Genomic DNA, 23,737 nt, shown 5'->3' with positions numbered 1-23,737 from the left:
CGAAGAACTGGACTAGGGTGCCCGTGGGGACTGGCGGACGGCCACGATCAGGCTTAGAAGTAGACATGGTGAAGGAAGAGAAGATGAAAACCTGCGGAACTGCCGGAAGGTTGGGGGGACAGAAAGGCAGAGTAGGGTGTCAGTCTGCAGATGCAGAAGTACTCACGGTCTGGTGACCCCGAAAGAGATGAATTAGGCTCCTGCAACTGGCCAGGGACCGACAGGAAGCGCTGGTCTCTGCTTTGGTCTCCGGCTGTCAGGCTGCAAAGATGGCGACAGCCCGACGTGAGGAAGTAAAAGCGCGGTTTCTGTGCAAGAAGAAGGGCGGAGCTAGTCGCCTCCACCAGAGGGAAAACCCGCCCCCCCTTCCCAGCCACAAGCCTGAAGAGGCGGTGGGAGGGCTTAGGAAGGCAACGGCCTATGAGAGCGGACGGGGGCGTGGCTGCGACGGGCGCGAAGGCCCAAATTGAAGCCGGGGGCTAAATTAGACACGGCGGCCGCCTGTCAGTACGGGGCGGCGCGGAAGAACTGCGGCGCAGCCGCGCCCACCCCTAAGAAGAATGCCGCCCTAGCCCTGCTCTCAGACGCCACCCTACGCAAAAATACCGGCGGTGGGGTGAAGAAAGCCCGCACCGCAGCTGGGGCCAAAAGGGATGCGGCGACTGGGAAGCGCCGGCCGCTGATAACCTGCGGTGCTACTTTGGCGCCGCCACCCGGGGTCCTTGTGGAGACTCTGGGAGCGGTGGTGTCTTCTTCCGGTCCAATAAAGGTACCTTCCATATCCCACGCTGTCTGTCCATTCCGTCTTCGCGCCTCGTCCAACCGACAGGCTCTGGTGGGCGAGTGGGTGGGAGGCAGGGGGCAAGGACCATCCGTCTTCGCTGGCACGTCCTGTGCTGAGCCTGTGGTCCGCCCGGAGAACTATGAGGATACGGGGTGACAGTACACGCCGTACTCATAGTCTCTTGTGGGAGTACAGTTGTGACCATTCACACTGTATCCCGCCTAAGACCTGAAAGTGAACAACGCACATCGAGGTAGATATGGGTCCAATGAAGGACCCGTGTCCACCTCCTACTGACACTAAGCTAAACTGAGGAAATTCCCTGCCGGTCGGTGGGGTGTACACTGCGGAGGAGGAGCTAACCTTTTTTTGCATAGTGTCAGCCTCCTAGTGGCAGCAGCATACACCCATGGTCTCTGTGTCCCCCAATAAGGCGAACGAGAAATAGCCGATATAAGACTATCAACCATGTCCCGAGTTTTAGACATGTTGTCTGCCTCTGAGTCAGATCCCAATTGGGAATCATCGTCTGACCTAAGGTCTTCTTCTGATGACGGAGAGGCAGAACGTAGCCTGGGTGAAGCGGAAGGACCTTACGAGCTGGACGAAGAGCCAGACAGAGCCTGCTTCCTAGAACTCCTACCCGGTCTGTTCGTCTGAAGGTCGCGGTCAGGTGCGGGCGACTCACCGCGAGAGGCGGTCGGCGCACAGATGGCTGTAGATAGCTGAGGTAGTCGTTCTAAGGCCTGGACCAGGGACTGAGAGACTTTAGTCAAGTCAGAGACCGACTGGGACATCGCAACTGCCCACTCTGGGGGAGTGCACTCCTCCCAGGACTCGGGGTGCTCTGGAGGGGCAGACATATCGGAAGGACTGCAGGACGGGCAGAAGTGGGACGATTGACCTGACGCCCACTTCTTTTTGCAGCGCGTGCAGGCGTAGTGGATAGTGGTGGGTCTAGGACAAGCAGCCCTTGCAGGATTGGGAATATGTGAAGACTGCAGTATTACTGTGGTCAGTATCTGTGAAGGGGGAATACTGCCGAGGGAGCTAGAATAAGGGGCTCAGAAATATAAGAGCCAACCGTGACCAGCTCCGTTATTGATGTGCAGACAGCAGCTGTGTCCCCCAACCTGAAGATCCGTGGTGTGTCGCACACAAGGTCTCAGAGAGGCGCAGGACCTTAGAGATGGGCAGCGCTGGGCGGCAGGGCTGCGCGATTGGCTGTGGCCTGCGGGGGGGGCCGTTACAGGAGGAGAGTGGGGAGCTTTGAACAGAAAGTAGCCCTGTGATGGGCTAATAAAAGGCGCCAACAAAATGCACGCTCCGCAGGGGGCGTGAACCGGAGAATAAGAGAAAGTGAAAGTAAAAAAAGAGAGTGTGTCGGTATATGCCCCCGGAGTCCCTAATCCTGAAGCGACAAACCCGGTGCACGTGAAGCCGCAGAGGGGAGGGAGGTAAAAGGCTGGGGGCCCGCTGTCTGCTCCTTTAGAAACGAGCACCCGGGAGTGGGAGAGCTGAGGGACGCGCGCCTGAGAGAGAATGGGCGGGAAGTTTAAATGGTGACATGTGTTATCAGCGGCGTCGGCCCCACTGACTTCCATGTGGGGCGAGCAAGGAACTGATGGTAGCCTTTCGCTGCTTACCTGCCGTCCACATGCTCCTTGGAGAGGATGACCACAGGGGCCCGCTGGGAATAAAGGTCCTCTACCCTGCACCATCTTCAAATAGTGCAGAAGACGGCACCAACCCTTGCCTGAAGTGGGGAATCACCACCGGTGACTGCAGTCTTCCTCTCAGCCCTGTCCCGGGAGAGGGGTGAGGAGGGGAATCGGCTAGGACCAGCCACCTGTCAGCCCGTAGCACCCGAGGGTGATAGGGACAAGGTCCTGCCTGCGGTCCTGAGAGTTGCGATGTGTGTAACACCACATTGCTCGCTCAGCCGCGTGATATGGGAAAGCAGGGTGAAAATTTACCCCGTTTCCCGAAGATGAATCTGAAAAATAAATGGGAAAAGACTAATCCACACACACAACACCTAAAAGTGAAAAAAAGGAATCGTTAAAAGCAGATCTGGGGAGATCCCGGTCCGCCTCCTACAGACACTAAGCACAAACTGAGATACTTGGTGCCTGTCGGTGGGTGTATACTGCCGGGGAGGAGCTAATTTTCTTGTTTTGCATAGTGTCAGCCTCCTAGCAGCAGCAGCATACACCCATGGTATTCTGTGTCCCCCAATGAAGCGATAAAGAAATCCTTTACTCCGAGCCAGTCATTGGGAGACACAGGACCATGAGTGTTATGCTGCTGCCACTAGGAGGACACTAAGTGAACATAGAAAGATTAACTCCTCCTCTGCTGTATACACCTTCCTGCAGGCTCAAATTGAACAAGTTCAGTAACAAAGCAGTAGGAGTTTCTAACAATTAACAAGAATAAACTATGTCAAAACTAAGAACGAATACAAGCTATTAGGCTAACAGGGTGGGTGGTGAGTGCTGTGTCCCCCAATGATTGGCTCGGAGAAAATGATTTTACGGTGAGTACACAAAAATCCCTATTTCTCCTACGCCTCATTGGGGGATACAGGACCATGGGATGTCCTAAAGCAGTCCCTGGGTGGGGAGCGCCAACTGCTAATACCCCATGTACCACCAAATTACAGCTGTGGTACTGCCGATTGCAGAATTCGACTACCAAGAGCTGCATCTGCAGAGGCCTGAGAATGTATGTTGTTAGTGTTTCGTAAAAGTATGCAAGCTGGACCAAGTCACAGCTTTGCAGACTTGTTCTGCTGACGCCTAGTGCCTAATGGCCCAAGAGGCGCCCATTGACCGAGTGGAGTGTGCCTTAATCCCTGCTGGGACAGGTTGGCCCTGACACGGTAGGACTCCTGAATAGCCGAGCGAATCGACCTGGCTATTGTCGCCTTTCAAGCGGATAGGCCCCTCCTATGCCCCTCCGAAAGCATGAACAGGTTATCTGACTTGCGGAAAGACGTACCTTATAAGAGCTCTAATCACATCCAGAGTGTGAAGAGCTTTCGCGATACGATGGACTGGTGCCGGACAGAATGAGGGCAAAACAATATCCTCGTTAAGATGAAAAGAGGAAACAACTTTCGGCAGAAAAGACGGGGACGTCCTCAAAGTTACCTGGTCTTGATAGAAAATCAGAAACGGAGGTCAGCAGGACAGGGCGTCTCCCGCCTGATTGACGTGATCGCGACAAAGAAAACCACCTTCCAAAAAAGGAAGGTTAGCAATACATCCTGCAGTGGTTTGAAAGGAACCTCCTGTAAAACTCCAAGAACCAAGTTAAGGTCCCATGGTTCCAAGGGCATTTTATAGGGAGACGCCACATGGGAAACTCCCTGAATGAATGTCTTCACCTGTAATCTGGTGGCAATCCTGCGTTGGAACGGAACGGATAAGGCTAAAATCTGTCCCTTGAGTGAGCAAAGCAAAAGACCTGACTCCAATCCGGTTTGCAGAAATTCCAAAATGGAAGGAATGGAGAACACAAGAGGAGATCGTCCACGGTCTTTGCATCATGAGAAGAAGGTTCTCCAGGTGCGATGATAAATGCGCATAGATGTGGGCTTCATAGCACTATTTATGGTGGAGATCACTTGATGAGAGAATCCTGCTTGAGCTGGAACCCAGAATTCAACGGCCACACCGTTAAACACAGGGCCCCGGAGTTCTGGTGGTAAATTGGGCCCTATGAAAGTAGAGCTGTGCGATCTGGCAGTTGCCAGGAAACGACGGCGACTAGTTGTATTAGTTCCGCGTACCACGCCTGGCGCGGCCATTCTGGCATGACCAAAATCACTGGTACCCCCTCCATTCTGATCTTTTGATGACCCTCGGAAGTAAGGGGAGCGGGGGAAATACATATGGAAGCCAAAACTGATGCCATGGAAGAACCAGGGCATCCGCTTCTATGGCGACTGGGTCGTGAGACTGAGCTATGAACTCGGGAACCTTGTTGCTTAGCCTTGAGGCCATCAGATCAACATCCAGAGTTCCCCAGCGATGACAAATCTGCTGAAAGACCTCCGGATGAAGAGGCCACTCTCACGAGGCGAGGCCATGGCGACTGATAAAGTCTGCTGCCCAATTCTCCACACCCAGGATGTGGACCGCCAAAATGACCGAATGGTTCCTCTCGGCCCATCGGAGGATGTGACTCACTTCTTGCATGGCTGTCCTGCTGCGGGTCCCCCCTTGACGGTTGATGTACGCCACAGCCGTGGTGTTGTCGGATTGGATTCTGATGGGGCGACCTGCCAGGAGATGATGAAAATGCAGAAAGGCTAACTTGATTGCTCGTATCTCCAAGATATTGATCAGGAGGCGCAACTCTTGAATGGACCAACGACCCTGTGCCGTGTGATGGCGGAAAACCGCACCACAGCTAGGAAGACTGGCGTTGGTGGTCACCACTAGCCAAAGTACAGGAAGGAAAGACTTCCCTTGGTCGAAGGAAGACTTCAGCGTCCACCACCTGAGGGTCTGCCTGACCCGCTGAGACAGACAGAACGGGTTCCTATCCCAAGCCGACAGAAGCGCATGTGGCAAAGGGCGGAGGTGTTGCTGTGCGTATGGAACTGCCTCTATCGCTGCCACTATCTTGCCGAGAATCCCTATACTGAAACGTATGGAGTGTGAAAAAAAAAAAAAAAAAAAGCATGATAGAATCCGTGCTCCCTGTTGTAAGGCAGACCTTTTCTGGAGGGATAATTACCAACCCGCGGGAAGTGACCAGGATCATTCCCAAGAAGGAAATTTGCTGAGCTGGTACTGAAGAAGACTTTTTGAGGTGTATCTTCCAGCCCAGGCGAGAAATAGTATCCACGGTGATTATCATGCACTCCCTGCAGGCCCGAAAAGACCGTCCTTTGTTCAGTAGATAGTCTAGATACTGAAGTACCACCACTCCCCGAGCGTAAAGAATGGCCATGACAGCCACCATGACCTTGGTGAAGACTCTGAGGGCGGTGGCGAGGCTGAAGGGCAAAACTACAAACTGGAAGTGTTCCCCGCGAACCGCAGGAACTTTTGGTAAGGAGGAAAAAAAATCGGGATGTGAAGGTAAACATCCTGGATGTCGATGGATGCTAGGAACTCCCCTTTCTCCATCGAGGCGATGACTGAGCGGAGACACTCTATTCTGAAACGTTGCACTTTGACAAAGGTGTTTAATAGTTTCAGGTCCAGTATGGGTCGCACTGTTCCGTCCTTCTTCGAAACCACAAATAGGTAAAAACCTTTGAACCTTTCGTCTTGGGGGACGGGAATAATGACCCTGTCCTCTCGGAGCGCATCTATGGCTCGGAAAAATGCTGTCGCCTTTGTCTTGGGAGAAGACAGGAAAAAAACATGTCGGGGGGGGGGGGGGGGGGAACTATTTTGTATCCAGAGGACACCAGCTCTCTGACCCACTCGTCGTGGACGACCGAGAGCCAGTCTTGGGGGAATGAAAGTAGACTGCCCGCCGGATACCGTAATGAGTCATTGTGTAGAGGATCTATGGCAGTGTTTCTCAACTCCAGTCCTCAAGACCCACCAACAGGTCATGTTTTCAGGATTTCCTTAGTATTGCACAGGTGATGCTGTCAATGCTTGAGCAGGTGATGAAATTATCACCTGTGCAATACTAAGGAAATCCTGAAAACTTGACCTGTTGGTGGGTCTTGAGGCCTGGAGTTGAGAAACACTGATCTAAGGGATCTGGCTCCCTTGGAGCCAGACGGTTTCGGCCTGCTTTTCCAGGTACGACTAGGTCTATATGAGATGTGGGAAGCTCTGTCCCTACGCGGGGACCGCCCTGATCCAAAAGAAAAGGTGGTAGAGGACCAGTAGGTATTGCTGCGAAAAGGCTGGGCCCGAACCTGTTGTTGGCTCTGAAACGGCTTAGTGGGCCTTTGCTGGGGAAGGAACATACTCTTCCCTCCGGTAGCGTTGAGATAAGTTGGTCCAGCTTTTCTCCAAATAAGCGACCGCTCTGCTGAGGCAGAGAGGTTAAGGACCTCTTGGAAGCAGAATCCGCTCGCCATTCTTTGAGTCATAGCACCCTCCTGATACAATTGGCTGCATCTAAAGAAGTGCTTACTACGAAAATCCCCGGCCTGAGATATCTGACTAGCGAGGCTTACTGCCTCCAGAGAAAGATTGCTGTCATGAATGGCTGCGGTTAAAGTCTCTGCCCAAGCGACCATAGCCTTAGCCAACCAAGTCGTGGAAAAGGATGGAAAGAGCGCCACTCCAGAGGTCTCAAAGACTGACCGAACAAGGTTGTTAATTTGACGATCAGTGGGATTTTTGACTGAGGAACTATTAGACAAGGATAGGAGCGTTTTGGATGCAAGAAGGAATACAGGAGGGTCCACTGAAGGAGACTGTAGCCAATCCTTCCTTAATTCCGGAGCAAATGGATCTCTCGACTCAATAGGCTTCTGTCCTGTTAACCGTTTATCTGGCCGATCCCCATGGTTCTGGACAATGTCCATAAACTCAGGGTGATTGCCAAACACCCTATGAGGAGGTTTAACCTTCTTAAAAGACACTATGTGATCCGGAGCGGATATAGATTCCTTGTCCACCCTCAGTCTTGTTAACTGACTCAATGATGGAATCAAGCGTCTCCTGATAATTCCACGATTCCTGGAATAAGGAGGAATCAGACTGATTCCAAATCATGTTCGCTGCGAACCTCAGGGGTGGGGTGGGGGGGGGGGGGAGCGAGAAAGTGAACTCGCAGACACCGAAGCAAGAGCATGCTCGGGGGACGTGTCATGGGTCCTTTTTCTAGCAACCTGCGCACCATTTGATAGAGTACGACCTCTGCTGGTGGACGGTTCCCGACCGTCGCAAGGGACCTCCGCAGCCGACAAACTGATGTTCTGACTTAAGGAGGGGCCCTGGAGAGAATATATTGCCTTGGCCAGGGAAGCCACAGACCGTGACAGGGACGCAGCCCATTCAGGGGGACTAGGATCACTGAGGGTGGTAGCGACGGCAGGTGGCACCTGGGCACATGCCGGGTCACAAGCCGTGCAGAATGGAGTATTGGGAGCTCGGGGCAAGGCAGTATTGCAAGTGATACATGAGGCAAAAAACACTGATTTGTTTGACTTTTCGGATGCCTTAGATTGGGACATAGTGTACACTTGAAAAGATAGAGTATGTGCTGCAGAGATAATGTGCAGAGAAATTGCACAGAGAAGGGGTTAAGCTCTCAGCTCCAGAGGATTCAGCTTATCCAGGTCCTGCTCGTGTCCCCAGGGAAGGTGTCGGGTGTACTCACTCACTGCAGTGCTTTTGTCAGCGCTGCTGTTCTGTGTGTCCCCACTGTCAGTAAGCAGGCTCCCTGCTCTGAGGTGTAGGAAGATGACTGCCGAGAGCAGAAGGGACGCTTCTTGTTTAAATCGAGAAGCGCCAGAAGTGTGGGCGGCGCCAACCACGTTAGGAGGAGCCATGCAAATTACGGCCTAGGCCGACTAGAACCCGGGGATTAAATTTATGAAGCATGCCGGAAATGAGAGCTGGCGGGGGTGCAAACCGCTAGGGCTCAAGAAGGTGTAAAACGCCGCTGGACGACAGGAGACCGACCCTCCCCCAGGGCCCAGGACCCTCTTCTGCGTCCGGATGGTGCCAGCCGCAGTCATACTCACAGACCAGGAGAAGTAGCAGAACTGGCACTGCGGTGTTGCTGGTCATGCAACTCCTCCCTCAATCCACCATCCCCATAGCCAGGGGGGTGGAGACGGACTTTCTGCCTCTTCCATCATCCGCCTTCAATCAGTGGTGATGCAGTGGAGGTTGCACGGACGCCATGGTGGGGGCCTCGGTATATCCTTGGAACAGGGCAAGTTTTCCGGCTATGGCCCTGGCTCCAGGAGAGGATACATGAAGGCGACACTCCATGTGCTCGCCTGTTGCTGGTGTGGGGAGATCGGGACCGTTAAGGAACCGTTGCCCCTAAAGTGAGCTCAAGTATGACCCAGTCGTCACAGGAGAGAGTACAGGGAGGCAACACTCTGCATTCTCGCCTGTTGATGATTCGGGGGAGAATGGACCCTTGAAAGGATCCGTCGCCCCCTTCACTCCGTTAAAAAATAAAAATGTACAGAAAAATCAAAAGGGAAAATAAAAACGTTGGGGTCTGAAGCCAGACCAAAGTGCCTCCTACAGACACTAAAGGTACTGTCACACTTAGCGATGTACCAGCGATCCCGACCAGCGATATGACGCGGTCAGGATCGCTGGTACATCGCTAAGTGGTCGCTAGTGAGCTGCCACACAGGCAGATCTCACTAGCGACATCGCTGGGGACGGGGATCGCTACTTACCTGTCACACCAGGCGATCCTGCGTCCTCCCGCCCGGCTCCACGCGTCGCTCGTCCTCACAGCAGGAAGCGCCACAGGAAGCTGACGACGAGAAACAGTCCTGAACGTTCTCGTGCGATCAGCGATAATCAGCGGGGGAGCCGGTCGCTGGTAAGTATCAGACACAGAGATATCGCTAGCAATATCGCTATAACGTCACTAGTTATAGCGATATTGCTAGCGATATCTCTTAGTGTGACATGCCCTTAAGCAAGAACTGGTTCAATTTGAGCCAGCAGGAGGGTGTATACTGCAGAGGAGGAGTTAATCTTTCTATGTTCACTTAGTGTCCTTCTACTAGCAGCAGCATAACACCCATGGTCCTGTCCAGTCAAGGTATGGATTTAAATCAGCATAAAAGCGACTGTACATTCATGTCATTAGTTTGGAGGTATAAAAATCCTCATGACAGGTTCCTTTTAAAACTCCACTAAAACAATGTTAAATTGGACATGGAAAGATGCTATTGAATGTTGAGGGGTAGAATTGAAAACTCTGGTCTGGTGAATGGATCCTCTTCTAACAGGTTAAATGAGAAGGCAACATTACAGCAGCACTTGAATCTTTATTTCCCAAAAACGAAAAGCCAATTTTTAGTCCAGTGGCAGCTTAAGTTATGGCAAGACTAAACTTGTAGTAAAAACAAATTTTTTGATCTCTTACCTTCCCATAACCACCTTTTCCAAGAACGCGAAGCAGCTCAAAACACTCTGGCCTGATCTTTTCTGGACCCCTATTTACACTGGTCTCCGAGATCTCAAACTTTTCACAATGCTCCATACCACTAAACGTAGAAAAAGGGAAGCTTGTTAACATGGAACATATCATGAAATAAAACAAGACCATTTAATGCTTGGATGTATACATAAAGTATACAAAATTAGTGCCAAATCCTGTATTGTAGTGGCAAGGTTGATTCTGTGGGTTCACTTGAAAGGGAAAATATTGGATCTGTGGTAAAGGCAAAAATACTCGCCGACAACTGTTCTTATGGTGTAAAAGTTAACAGGTCGGCGATTGCCCAATGAATAAGCAAAATGTTTGTTCTCTGGATGGTCAGAACACATCAGTATCAGCAGTAAACAGGGGATGTGCTGCCAATATTATGATACTGTAAGGGGACAGAACAATCATATTAGTGGTCATTCTGTCCCCATAATTTTTTGTTGCAAATGAGTTCTGAAACACTCGTGTATAAGTATATATTGTGTATATGGTGCACGGATGAGCCAAAGTCGGCAATGTAAATGCAGCATTACTTGGAGTGATATGCCCACTTGTAAGACATCAACCCTAAACTGCATGTACTGGGAACAAACAAGGTATATGCAGATGGAAACCTTCTCACATTACATCATCGACAGTGCAAAACAATGACGCTAATGGGCCGATTCACTAAGACTGGCATTGTACAGACTAGTCTTAATGTAAGGGCGTAGCAGGGTAAGATGCACCAAACTAATTAAGAGCTGCACTCCACTCAATGAATTTAGTGCACCTTGGGGCATTAGTCTCGCCACAAATGCAACTACTGGGGTAACGTTTCTTGAGTAGGTTACGTCACTGAAGTGGTGTAACATCTGATGGACGGTTTTGGCCAGGAATGGTGTGATTATGCCAAATAGCAAAATTGTAACATTGCACAAACATTTAGTGATATTTCAAAGAGTATTACAGCAGAAAACTGGCACAAACACAGATGAATCAGACCCTTAGAGCTATTTCTTTTTAAATTTAATATAGTTTCTTTAAAATAATGTTGTGTGTAGTATACAAGAACCTTTTAGACCCCAGTACTTTTAAATAAAACTACTCACACATTACAACTTACAGTTCATATGACATGCCACCATGGTCCATGAATTCATTAATATTACTCTGTAAAAAGACAAACAGAATTTAATTACAATTATGTAACCATCATTCAGAATAGCTATCTGTGTAAGATTTCAACATGTTTGTGTCGTTGAGCTGGTCACTGTTAGGGGTGTCATCATGTAACTGCCTTTCTTTGGTGGTATAGGATGAAGTAAGCATGAAGACAAACACAAAACGGTTATTTTAGACCACAACATGGAATTTTGCAGCATCCTGTAAATTAATGAATATATAACATGCAATGGCAAAATGGGAAGGTCCATATAAAAATGTAGATCTGCAGAAGACTGCATAACCCCAACCTGCAACAACTGCTCTAAGAGCTTGGCCCCCAATTCAATTTTTTATTGGCCTTCATAGAAATACGGATTTTGGTTGAATGCACTGACATCGACAGGCTCGGAGGAAATTCTCTGGAGGCCTCCACAACATGTGTGATTTAATACTGCCATTCCTTTTGTTCTTGATAAGATAAGACTCCACCAGGAGTCTCACAGCATATCTCACAAAGAGAACAGAGCCCTCTGGTGTATGGAGGAGTAAGGAGAGGTAGCAGTAAAGGTACTGTCACACTTAGCGATGCACCAGCGATCCCGACCAGCGATATGACGCAGTCAGGATCACTGGTGCATCGCTAAGTGGTCGCTAGTGAGCTGCCACACAGGCAGATCTCACCAGCGACATAGCAGGGGTCGGAGGTCGCTACTTACCTGTCAGACGTGGCGATCCTGACATCCTCCCGCCCGCGTCCACGCCACAGGAAGCCCAGCAGGAAGCTGACGACGAGAAACAGACCAGGCCGTTCTCGCGCGACCAGCGATAACCAGTGGGGGAGCGGTCAGAGGTAAGCAGCAGACATAGCGATATCGCTAGCAATATTGCTGCTGCGTCACAAAATTCAGTGACGTTATAGCGATATTGCTAGCGATCTCGCCGAGTGTGACTGGCCCTTAAACCAAATGATCGTTCGGCCAACAGCTGTGTATGTGGAGCTTAACGGGGTCGTCCGAATTTAAAATTGATTTTCATCATCCTAAACCCGCATCTAGTCAATGTCATAATCTAAACTAATTTCTAATATACTTGAATAAAAAGTTCCCTGTCCTTCCCTAACTATACTACATAATTGCTTTTCTTTTTTCCTGCGTCATTTTTGATGATACTTTGTTTCAGAGTCCAATCCCAGTGCATGCTGGGATACTCAAAGCATCATCCTGAGGCAGTGGCTGAGGTCACTGTCGCAGCCACTGTCCCATCCCTGAAACAAAGCGTCATCAGTGACCTTTTGTTTCAGGGGCTACGCTAGCCCCTGTGCGACAGGCACGGAGCGATGTCCACAATGACAGCGTGTCGTCTCAGATCGGCAGCGACGAGTCAGCAACAGAAAGCAATGTCGGTGAGCGTTGTCAGAATACCCAGCGTGTAGAGAGACCAGTGCCACCCCTGCATGTGACATCACACTTCAAGGCGTAGTCAAATACTAAGACAATTCTTTATCGATCTCTATAATTCCCCCCTTGTAAAATAATAATACTCACTTCCGTTGCAGGCGCCATTCCAGCGGTGTCGGCACTGGCTCTCCCAGGGATCCCATAAAATGGTTATGTCGCGCAATTCCTAGGTGCCAATCAGCCCTGGCTTCATGTCCCTGCCTTAGGGCCCCGTCACACATAACGACGTACCAGCGATCCCGACAACGATATCAACGTGTCAGGATCGCAGGTAAGTCGCTATGTGATCACTGGTGAGCTGTCAGACAGCTTCACCAACGATTAGCACAGCGGTCGCTGATCGCTGTCACACACAGCAATCTCGCTGGTGAGATTGCTGTTGTGTCACAAAACTTGTGACTCAGCAGCGATCTTGCTCTCCAGATCGCTGTGTGTGACGGGGCTCTTAGGACAAATCACATACATCAAGAGGAAGTGTCACTGCAGCAACAGCTTTCACTTGTGGATGTATGTGAAGGTGGGGAAAGTGAAGCCAGGGCTGATTAGCTGCAAGGATAGCGTAATTCAGATCCGCAATTGAGTGCTCCGTCGTTGGTGATCAGATAAGGTTTAGAACTCTTTAGTTACTGAGTCAGAGTGGCAGATTTAGGCATCCCGCGCCTCAGCGACCCAACTGTAACATTACCTAAACTCTTCCCACTTTTCAATAATACTTCTAAAGGCACAGACAGACGGACATATAACTTGTCCGATGATTGCATCGAAATCCTTGTACTGGCTGTCGGCTCTCCTGACCTGAGCTTGACAGCTGCATAGAATACATCACTCTGTCACGCTCAGGACCGGAGAGGTGCGATCATCTCACGAGTTAAACGGCTGTCTGACTGCACCTCAACAGTGGATCCTGGAATATTTAGGAGCGAACGTCACCAACTAGTTACAACAGCTGCTCCCATTACAGTACCATAGCTTGAACTCAGTGAGATCTGGAGAACGAGCCACTCTGTCACAACTGTTGGGAGAGGCAGACTGCATGGAGAGCGGCTTAACTTCATACACCAGTGGATATAAGAACTGTGAATTCATTTAGAGGCGTACTAATACTTGTGTCCATAAGTGTCCGTCCAGCACAAGCGCCCGGTCCGTTCATGTTTGACGTATTGTTGGAATACAGTGAAAGAACAAATGGCAGAGCTCAGCACACAGGCACTATCTATTCTTTACACTAAGGACAGCACACAGCGGGCACCAGCAGGACTGTCCACAAGGCTGATGGCGGCCTCACCACAAGTATAACTTGTTGGTATGCAGCGGCGCGTGAAGTCCTGCAGTTACACCACTCAAGGAGGCAATATGGTTATTATAACCAAACACATCAAGAGAATTAGATGCTGCAAATATCTGAGTAACTTATGCCTATGTGATCTGACATTGCAATAGTTTTTGGTCAGACAGGAGCCAGGTCTCTATTTTTATAGACTCTTGAGACTTAGTCATTGGGCCACGGGGCAGGCGACAGGACAGACATACAACATCCAGCAAGTGTCATTCACTGGACCCCAATTCATGAGCTGCCTCTGCCACAGCCATTCGAGGTCAACACTCACGTCACAAGGAGGAGACCACCCTGAGGGATCCCAAGACCCCAATGCTATTATGCTAACAGAATCCACTCTGGCATCAGCAGGAGGCACCAGGGAACTCTGGATTTTCCAGATTGGAATACTCCTTCTGTGCCTGCGGCCAGGAGCACTGATGATGGGAAGAGATGACATTACAAGTGTGCGGGGAACTCAGCAGCATGTGCCGGGACAGCGGGTCTGGAGAAAGCCAGCCATCTCCCAGCAGCCTCCGCGCCGCCGGCCTCCGTGACACATGCTAGCACAGTGCGGCCTCCAGTCCTCAGGGGCCTCCTAGCAGGGCGCAGCTTCCACTCACCCCGTCCTCCAATTCATCATCCGAAATAGCGTCTTCGGGCTGGTCCAGGTCTATATCAAACACGCCCGCCATGGCTTCGGACGTTCTCGGCTTCCCCGCAGCGCGGATCGGTATCCCGGTTCCCCGCCTCATGGGCTCCGACACACGGCCGCCATCACCGGACGTTGAAGCGCAGCGGCGCCCCCGAACGCCTCTACTTCCCAGGTCCTCTGCGTGCGCGCTCCCGGCAACACAGGGTGCGAACATACAGTAAGGACAGCAAAGTGCACATGCGCAAAAGATGCCACTAGGGTAGGCTGTCAGTGCGCTTGCGCAGCCTGGTACGGGAAGTCTCTGTATGGAGACTCGCTCTAGTTGCAGCTATTGATAACGTTGCTTCTATGCAGCGTCCTACTGCTGAATGATCACGCAAATAACGAATGGAGAAACCTTCACTAGTGCCGGCTGGTGTGCTACTTGTACAGCGGGATTACTAACGTAGCTATCACTTGGCTTTAGAGGCTTCAACAAAATGGCTCCTTAGCTGCAGACAATGATCTGTTTGGGACAGGCTGCAGGAGATGGCAAACCGTTCAAACGTCTGCTGCTTAGTCTGTCTTTAGAGAGCTAATGACTGGGGTCTGTGAGCTCTGCAGAGAGACTCCTGTTACTGGCGGCCTGACCTCTGAGCCAAGCGCACTCCCTGGCAGGTAAGAATTATAATGGCCTCAACTCTCTCTTTTTATTGTTATTTATTATAGCTAGTTTTTTCCTGTTGTCCTACGCCACTCCTATCACTGACCCAGTACACGTGAGACTTGTCTGCAATCCATAGAGTTCTACATAGCAGAATAGCCGCAAAATCAATTGTCGACTTCTGTAAAATTATTACAAAACCCAACCTTAAATGATACATGGTTTACTTATAGTAATCCATTTCACTTAGTTTTTTATATGTCTTCGAATAATAATTAGATTAGGGTATGTGTGTAAAATTTGGGACATGTAGGTGTTAAATTAAGGAGTTAATTCGTTGAAAGAAATTGTGTGGGCTCCCGCGGAAGTTTCTCCACCAGAGAAGGGAAAGCCAGTGAGTGAGGGCAGCTATTAATAGCCTATAGAGGGACCATTGTTTTTGAATCCCCCCCCCCCCCCGCTTAAAAAAATATGCCCTCAGCCACCCCTGTAAGATGCGTTTTTTCTGGCACTTAGCCTCTCTATTCCCATTGCCCTGTAGCGGTGGCTAATGGGTTAATAATAATGGGTTAATGTCACCTTGCTATTGAATGGTGACACTAAGTCCTATATATTCAGATGCCTCCTAAGGGGACACGTGTGCAGGTCAGGCATGTGTCTACCTGCAGCATAAGTATTACTGCAGCAAAAGTATCGTGAAGATGCAGTTATTACAACGGCAGTTAGTCACGGCAGGAGTCAGGACCCCACACTATGTACCTGTCTCTTTTGGGTATGTCTGCTGAGTAAGCACTTCTTATTACTTGTATCTAGCTTTTCAATTCACCCTCCTACTCCTTCACCATGTTTACATATGCCCTCACAGTGTGTGCTCCTTTAATCCTCACTCTCCTTCACTATCCACAAAACCCCAGCACACTCTAACCAAATAATCATCTCCCCTTCCCTCTTTCCTCCCCACCTGACCTCCTCTGCTGAAATGCTCCTCAACCTCCAATCTGTCCGAATGAAACTTAAAACAAGCTGCCCACTCTCCTCCCATCTGCTCTCCCTTTCTCTGCTTCTCCTCACTGCTGGCAACATATCTCCCAATCCTGGACCCCCAGAGATCATAACCCCTATTACTACCCCTTCCTACCGCTCCCTATCTAATAAAAACTACCGCAATCTTTCCAACTTAAAACCTGTGCCATTGACAACCCAACCCCCTGCTCCCTCTCTCTGGAGCACTTTGGAATGCCTGCTCCATCTGCAATAAGCTTCATGTGATTCATGACCTCTTTCTCTCTCGCAATCTTGCCTTTATCGGCCTCACAGAAACCTGGCTGACACCCTCTGACACCACCTCCCCTGCCGCGCTGTGTTATGACGGCCTCCACTTCACCCACACTCCTCGCCCTGGCAACAGACGTGGTGGAGGAGTGGGCCTTCTCCTTTCTTCCAACTGCACCTTCAACCCAATCCCACCTCTTCCCTCCCTTATCCTCCTCTCTTTTGAGGTCCACTCTGTCCGCATCTACTCTCCCTCCAACCTCCAAGTGGCCGTCATATACCGACCTCCAGGCCCGACAACTGCCTTCATTGAACAATTCTGGCTTCTTCACTTTCTTTCAACTGACATCCCCACTATCATCATGGGTGACTTCAACATCCCCACTGATACACTTCAGTCAGCAGCCTCCAAACTCCTGTCCCTTACTTCATACTTTGGACTTACTCAGTGGTCCTCCTCAGCCACCCACACAGATGGACATACATTAGACCTGGTCTTCACCTGCCTCTGCTCACTTTCTAACTTCACCACCTCCCCTCTCCCTCTATCTGACCACCATCTACTCACTTTCTCATCCCTATCCAACTCTCCTGGCACCCATGTCCAGCAACATGCGCACCTCCACAGAAACCTTGCACACCTAGACACACATGCGCTCTCTGACTCTATTCTACCACTGGCATCCATATTCTCGCTCCAAGACACAGACAGTGTCACTGCTTTCTACAATGCCACTCTCGCATCAGCTATTGACACGGTCGCCCCTCTTGTTCATGACAGAGTGCGACGTACCAACAGACAACCCTGGCACAATAACACCACTAAAAAGCTCCGGCAAGTGTCCAGGGCTGCAGAGCGGCGTTGTAAGAAAACAAATTCGCAAGACGACTTCACCTCATTCAAACAGGCAACACTCGCTTTCAAATCTGCCCTGTTGTGAATTCTCTTTCTGGTCTCCCTCTGGTTATTACTGAAGGTAGTGGAGCTGGTCAGATTGACAGAGGGGTTACGAGTTCTCTTTCTGGGCTCCCTCTGGTGGTTACTGGAGGTAGTGGAGCTGATCTGATTGACAGAGGCTGGCCACCTGATAATGAGGATGACGATTGGTGATCTGGGGCTTCAGATTGGGATTTAAGACAGCTGACTCCCTCTATCCCTGCTGGTGATTTTCTTCCTGTGCCTTCTGAGGTCTGCTGTCTCCTGCTCTGTCCCTGCATGTTCAGCTAAGTGGTTCATTTGCTATTCTGTTTGCATTTGATCTGGTTTTGTCTATCTCTGCTTTGTGCGGGTCAGCCAGCTCCGGCTGGGGTTGTGCTGAATCACCGCCCATATGTTACTGCTTGTGCCAGTTTGTTTTGTCCCCTGTTATATTGGTCTCTTTTTGCTTTGCTTTCAGAATATACCAGAGTGCTGATATAGTAGGGGCGAAGTCGTGCGACTTCAGTGTTTTTTGTGCATCAGACGTGTTGGACTTTTTGCAGGGTTTTTGGCGTGATTGCAGACAGTGTCTTTCCTTTCCTGCCTGTCTAGTCAGTGTGGGCCCCATCATTTGTGTTTTCATCTTGTCTCACTGACAATATATGTTTGGGGGCTATCTGTTCCTTTGGGGTCTGCTCCGGGGCAGTTTAGATTTCCCCTTTCTTGCTTTAGGCTTAGTTAGCTCTCCGGCTGTGCCGAGGTGTTTAGGATCATCGTAGGTACGCTCCAAGGCTATTGCTAGTTGTGTGGATAGGATCAGGGGTCTACAATCCACTTAGTTACCAACCTCTCTGGTTTTCTGTGGCTTAGCCAGGGCCTTCTATCCTCCTCGGTGACCCATTCATAACACTGCCCTCACCTCTACTAAACAGGCCTACTTCACAAACCTCGTATCTTCCCTATCCTACAATACCAAACAGTTATTCAAAACTTTCAACTCTCTCCTCCGCCCCCTCAAACCTCCCTCATCTCTGCTGAGGACTTTGCCACACACTTCAAAAATATGATCGACCAAACAAGGCAAGTCTTCATTGTTTAACCACCACAACCCCTTTGTATACCAGACCAATGCCCAAACCCCATAACCTCCCTCTCCAACATCACTGAAGGGGAGCTTAATCGCCTCTTCTCCAAATCGCACCTAACAACCTGTGCACTTGACCCCATCCCATCCCACCTCCTCACCACCACACTTATCCCATCCCTAACCCACCTCTTCAACCTATCGATAACGTCCGGTACCTTCCCTTCTGCTTTTAAACATGCCACAATCACGCCTTTCTTTAAAAACCAACCCTCGACCCAACCGCTGTGTCCAGCTATCGCCCAATATCACTGCTCCCATTCACTTCCAAACTCCTGGAGCTGCACATCCACACTGAACTTTCCTCCCACCTCTCATCTAACTTGCTCTTGGACAATCTCCAATCTGGTTTCCGCCCCCATCACTCCACTGAGACAGGCCTGACCAAAATTACTAACGACCTACTTACAGCCAAAGCAAACAGACAATACTCTATACTCCTGCTTCTAGACCTGTCCTCTGCATTCAACACAGTTGACCACTGCCTCCTACTACAGATCCTCTCCTCCTTTGGCATCAAAGACCTCGCCCTATCCTGGATCTCCCCATACCGCTCAAACCGCACATTCAGCGTCTACCAATCCCACACTACCTCCTCTTCCCACCCGCTCTCTGTTGGAGTCCCCCAAGGCTCTGTTCTAGGACCCCTACTCTTCTCAATTTATACCCTTGGCCTGGGTCAACTCATAAAGTCCCATGGATTCCAGTACCACCTTTATGCTGACGACACTCAGATCTACCTCTCTGGCCCAGACATCACCTCTCTGCTGTCCAGAATCCTGGGGTGTCTATCAGCCATATCCTCCTTCTTCTCCTCTCGCTTCCTCAAGCTCAATGTGGACAAATCCAAACTCATCATCTTTCCTCCATCTCACAGTTCTTCCTTACCTGACCTATCTATCACAATTAATGACATCACGCTTTCCCCAGTACCGGAAGTCCGCTGCCTCGGAGTAACCCTTGACTCTGCCCTGTCCTTCAAACCACACATCGAAGCTCTTTCTACCTCCTGTTGTCTCCAGCTCAAAGATATTTCCAGAATCCGTCCTTTCATCAACCCTCAATCTACTAAAATGCTTGTGCACGCCCTCATCATCTACCGCCTCGACTACTGCAACATCCTTTTCTGTGGTCTCTGTTGTGAATTCGCTTTCTGGCCTACCTCTGGTTACTAGTGAAGGTAGTGGAGCTGGTTATATTGACGGGGGGTTGCGAGTTCTCTTTCCGGGCTCCCTCTAGTGGTTACTGGAGGTAATGGAGCTCATCTAATTAACAGAGGCCTGCCACCTGATAATGAGGAGGACGATTGGACATCTGGAGTTTCTGACTTGATTTAAGACAGCCGACTCCCTCTATCCCTGCTGGTGATTTTTTCCTGCCTCCTGAGGTCTTGGTTTCCAGCTCAGTCCTTGCATGCTCAGCTAAGTGTTCTTTTGCTATTGTTCACATTTGATCTGGTTTTGTCTATTTCAGTTTTGTGTGGTCATCCAGCTCCGGCTGGGGCTGTGCTGAATTTCCATCCTTATGTTACTGCTTGTGCCAGTTTGTTTTTGTCCCTTATTAGATTGGCCTCTTTTTGCTCTGCTTTCAGAATATACCAGAATGCTGATATAGTGGGCGAAGTCGAGTGACTTCAGTATTTTTCTATCAGACGTGTTGGGCATTTTTTGCAGGTTTTTTTGCGTGATTGCAGACAGTGTCTTTCCTTTCCTGTCCTGTCTAGTTAGTGTGGGCCCCGTCGTTTGCTCAGTCTATTTTCCTACCTGCGTTTGTGTTTTCCTCTTGTCTCACCGACAATATATGTTTGGGGGCCCGGCTATCTATTCCATTGGGGTCTGCTCTGGGACAGTTTAGATTTCCCCTTTCTTGCTTTAGGCTTATTTAGTTCTCCGGCTGTGTCGAGGCGTCTAGGATCATCCTAGGAACGCTCCACGGCTACTGCTAGTTGTGTGGATAGGATCAGGGTTCTGCAATCCGCTTAAGGGCCTGTCACACTAAGAGATATCGCTATAACTAGTGACGTTATAGCGATATTGCTAGCGATATCGCTGTGTCTGATACTTGCCTACGACCGGCTCCCCCGCTGGTAATCACTGATCGCGCGAGAACGTTCAGGACCGCTTCTCGTCGTCAGCTTCTTGCGGCGCTTCCTGCTGTGAGGACAAGCGATGCGTGGAGCCGGGCGGGAGGACGCAGGATCGCCTGGTGTGACAGGTAAGTAGCGACCCCCGTCCCCAGCGATGTCGCTAGTGAGATCTGCCTGTTTGGCAGCTCACTAGCGACCACTTAGCGATGTACCAGCGATCCTGACCGCGTCATATCGCTGGTCGGGATCGCTGGTACATCGCTAAGTGTGACAGTACCTTTAGTTACCAACCCCTCTGGTTTTGTGTGGCTTAGCTTGGTCTTGCTCTCCTCCTCGGTGACCCAATCATAACAGGTCTCCCTGCTGACACCCTCGCACCTCTTCAGTGCATCCTTAACTCTACTGCTCGACTAATTCATCTCTCTCCTCGCTACTCCTCCGCTTCTCCCCTCTGCAAATCTCTTCACTGGCTTCCATTCCCTCAGCGTATCCAGTTCAAATTACTAATACTGACCTACAAGGCCATCTATAACCTGTCTCCCCCATATGTCTCTGAACTAATCTCCCGATACCTTCCCTCACGTAATCTCCAATCTTCCCAAGACCTCCTTTTCTCCTCCACACTTAATCGCTCCTCACCCAACCGCCTCCACAACTTCTCCCGTATAGCCCCCATCCTCTGGAATTCTTTGCCCCAACATGTCCAACTGTCAACCACATTAGGATCAATCCCACCTCTTCAAGAAAGCCTACAGCCTGCAATGACACCACCACCTCCTCACTACTACCGGAGATATCACCTCAACCAACACCTGGACTGCTGCAACCCACCAACCTACTGTCTCCTTCCCCACCATAATGTAGCATGTAAGCCCGAAAGGGCAGGGTCCTCTCCCCTCTGTATCAGTCTGTCATTTTAAGTTTGTAAACTGTAAGTGATATCTGTAATTTGTATGTAACCCCTTCTTAGGGTACCGTTACACATAGCGATGCACCAGCGATCCCGACAACGATATGGATCGCTGGTGCATCGCTAAGTGGTCGCTAGTGAGCTGCCACACAGGCAGATCTCACCAGCAACATCGCTGGGGTCGGGCGTCGCTACTTACCTGTCAGACGCGGCGATCCTGACGTCCTCCCGCGTCCACGCGTCGCTCGTCGTCACAGCAGGAAGCTGATGACGAGAAATGATCCAGGACTTTCTCGCGCGACCAGCGATAACCAGCGGGGGAGCCGGTCGGAGGTAAGTATCACATGTAGCGATATCGCTAGCAATATCGCTGCTACGTCACAAAATCGGTGACTTTACAGCGATATTGCTAGCGATATCGCAGTGTGTAACGGGGGCTTTATGTACAGCACCGTGGAATCAATGGTGCTATATACAGTTAGGTCCATATAAATTTGGACAGAGACAACATTTTTCTAATTTTGGTTCTAGACATTACCACAATGAATTTTAAACAAAACAATTCAGATGGAGTTGAAGTTCAGACTTTCAGCTTTCATTTGAGGGTATCCACATTAAAATTGGATGATGGGTTTAAGAGTTTCAGCTCCTTAACTTGTACCACCCTGTTTTTAAAGGGACCAAAAGTAATTGGACAGATTAAATAATTGTAAATAAAATGTTCATTTCTAGTACTTGATGGAAAACCCTTTGTTGGCAATGACTGCCTGAAGTCTTGAACTCATGGACATCACCAGACGCTGTGTTTCCTCCTTTTTGATGCTCTGCCAGGCCTTCACTGCGGTGGATTTCAGTTGCTGTTTGTTTGTGGGCCTGTCTGAACTTTAGTCTTTAACAAGTGAAGTGCATGCTCAATTGGGTTGAGATCAGGTGACCAACTTGGCCATTCAAGAATATTACACTTCTTTGCTTTAATAAACTCCTGGGTTGCTTTGGCTTTATGTTTTGGGTCATTGTCCATCTGTCATATGAAACGACGACCAATCAGTTTGGCTGCATTAGGCTGTATCTGAGCACACAGTATGGCTCTGAATACCTCAGAATTCATTCGTCTGCTTCTGTCCTATGTCACATCATCAATAAACACTAGTGACCCAGTGCCACTGGCAGCCATGCATGCCCAAGCCATCACACTGCCTCCGCCGTGTTTTACAAATGATGTGGTATGCTTTGGATCATGAGCTGTACCACGCCTTCGCCATACTTTTCTCTTTCCATCATTCTGGTAGAGGTTGATCTTGGTTTCATCTGTCCAGAGAATGTTCTTCCAGAACTTTGCTGGCTTTTTAGATGTTTTTTAGCAAAGTCCAGTCTAGCCTTTTGATTCTTGATGCTTATGAGTGGCTGGCACCGTGCAGTGAACCCTCTGCATTTACTTTCATGCAGTCTTCTCTTTATGGTAGATTTGGATATTGATACGCCTACCTCCTGGAGAGTGTTGTTCACTTGGTTGGCTGTTGTGAAGGGGTTTCTCTTCACCATGGAGATTATTCTGCGATCATCCACCACTGTTATCTTCCGTGGGCGCCCAGGTCTTTTTACATTGATGTTCACCAGTGCTTTCTTTCTTTCTCAGAATGTACCAAACTGTAGATTTTGCCACTCCTAATGTTGTAGCAATTTCTCGGATGGGTTTTTTCTGTTTTTGCAGCTTAAGGATGGCTTGTTTCACCTGCATGGAGAGCTCCTTTGATCGCATGTTTCCTTCACAGCAAAACCTTCCAAATGCAAGCACCACAACTCAAATCAACTCCAGGCCTTTTATCTGCTTAATTGAGAATGACATAACGAAGGGATTGCCCACACCTGTCCATGAAATAGCCTTGGAGGCAAATGTCCAATTACTTTTGGTCCCTTTAAAAACAGGGTGGCACATGTTAAGGAGCTGAAACTCTTAAACCCTTCATCCAATTTTAATGTGGATACCCTCAAATGAAATCTGAAAGTCTGAACTTCAACTGCATCTGAATTGTTTTGTTTAAAATTCATTGTGGTAATGTCTAGAACCAAAATTAGGAAAATGTTGTCTCTGTCCAAATATATATGGACCTAACTGTAAATAAATAATAATAATAAAGCCGGGTTAATAATGGAGAGGTGTCAATAAGACACCTCTCCATTATTAACCCTAGAATAGTAAAGGGTTATAAAAAAAACACACACATTAATTAAAAATTATTTTAAGGCCACGCTCACACAGTGCGGATTCTCCCGAGGATCCGCAAG

General features: G+C 49.5%; 2 protein-coding genes across 5 annotated transcripts in view; one reads left to right on the top strand and one right to left on the bottom strand.

Moving 5' to 3' along the window:
* Positions 1-14,691, bottom strand: part of RPS6KB1 (ribosomal protein S6 kinase B1) — an 83,024-nt gene extending 68,333 nt beyond the window's left edge. For both annotated transcript variants that reach the window (XM_073573024.1, XM_073573027.1), the window contains exons 1-3: positions 14,446-14,691; positions 11,010-11,056; positions 9,842-9,962 (exon numbers count right to left, since the gene is read on the bottom strand). In XM_073573024.1, the coding sequence (XP_073429125.1) occupies positions 9,842-9,962; positions 11,010-11,056; positions 14,446-14,691 (414 nt within the window). The remainder of the gene's footprint in view (positions 1-9,841; positions 9,963-11,009; positions 11,057-14,445) is intronic.
* A 269-nt stretch (positions 14,692-14,960) lies between these two features.
* TUBD1 (tubulin delta 1) overlaps positions 14,961-23,737 on the top strand; it is a 72,165-nt gene continuing 63,388 nt past the window's right edge. For all 3 annotated transcript variants that reach the window (XM_073573042.1, XM_073573038.1, XM_073573044.1), the window contains exon 1: positions 14,961-15,134. The gene's annotated coding sequence lies outside the window, so the exon portion shown is untranslated. The remainder of the gene's footprint in view (positions 15,135-23,737) is intronic.

Source organism: Dendrobates tinctorius, unplaced genomic scaffold (assembly GCF_039654945.1).
Source record: "Dendrobates tinctorius isolate UK_male_01 unplaced genomic scaffold, ASM3965494v1 ptg000007l, whole genome shotgun sequence".
NCBI lineage: Eukaryota > Metazoa > Chordata > Amphibia > Anura > Dendrobatidae > Dendrobates > Dendrobates tinctorius.
The sequence above is the reverse complement of the archived record's forward strand: the minus strand, read 5'-3'. Positions and strand labels throughout refer to the sequence as shown.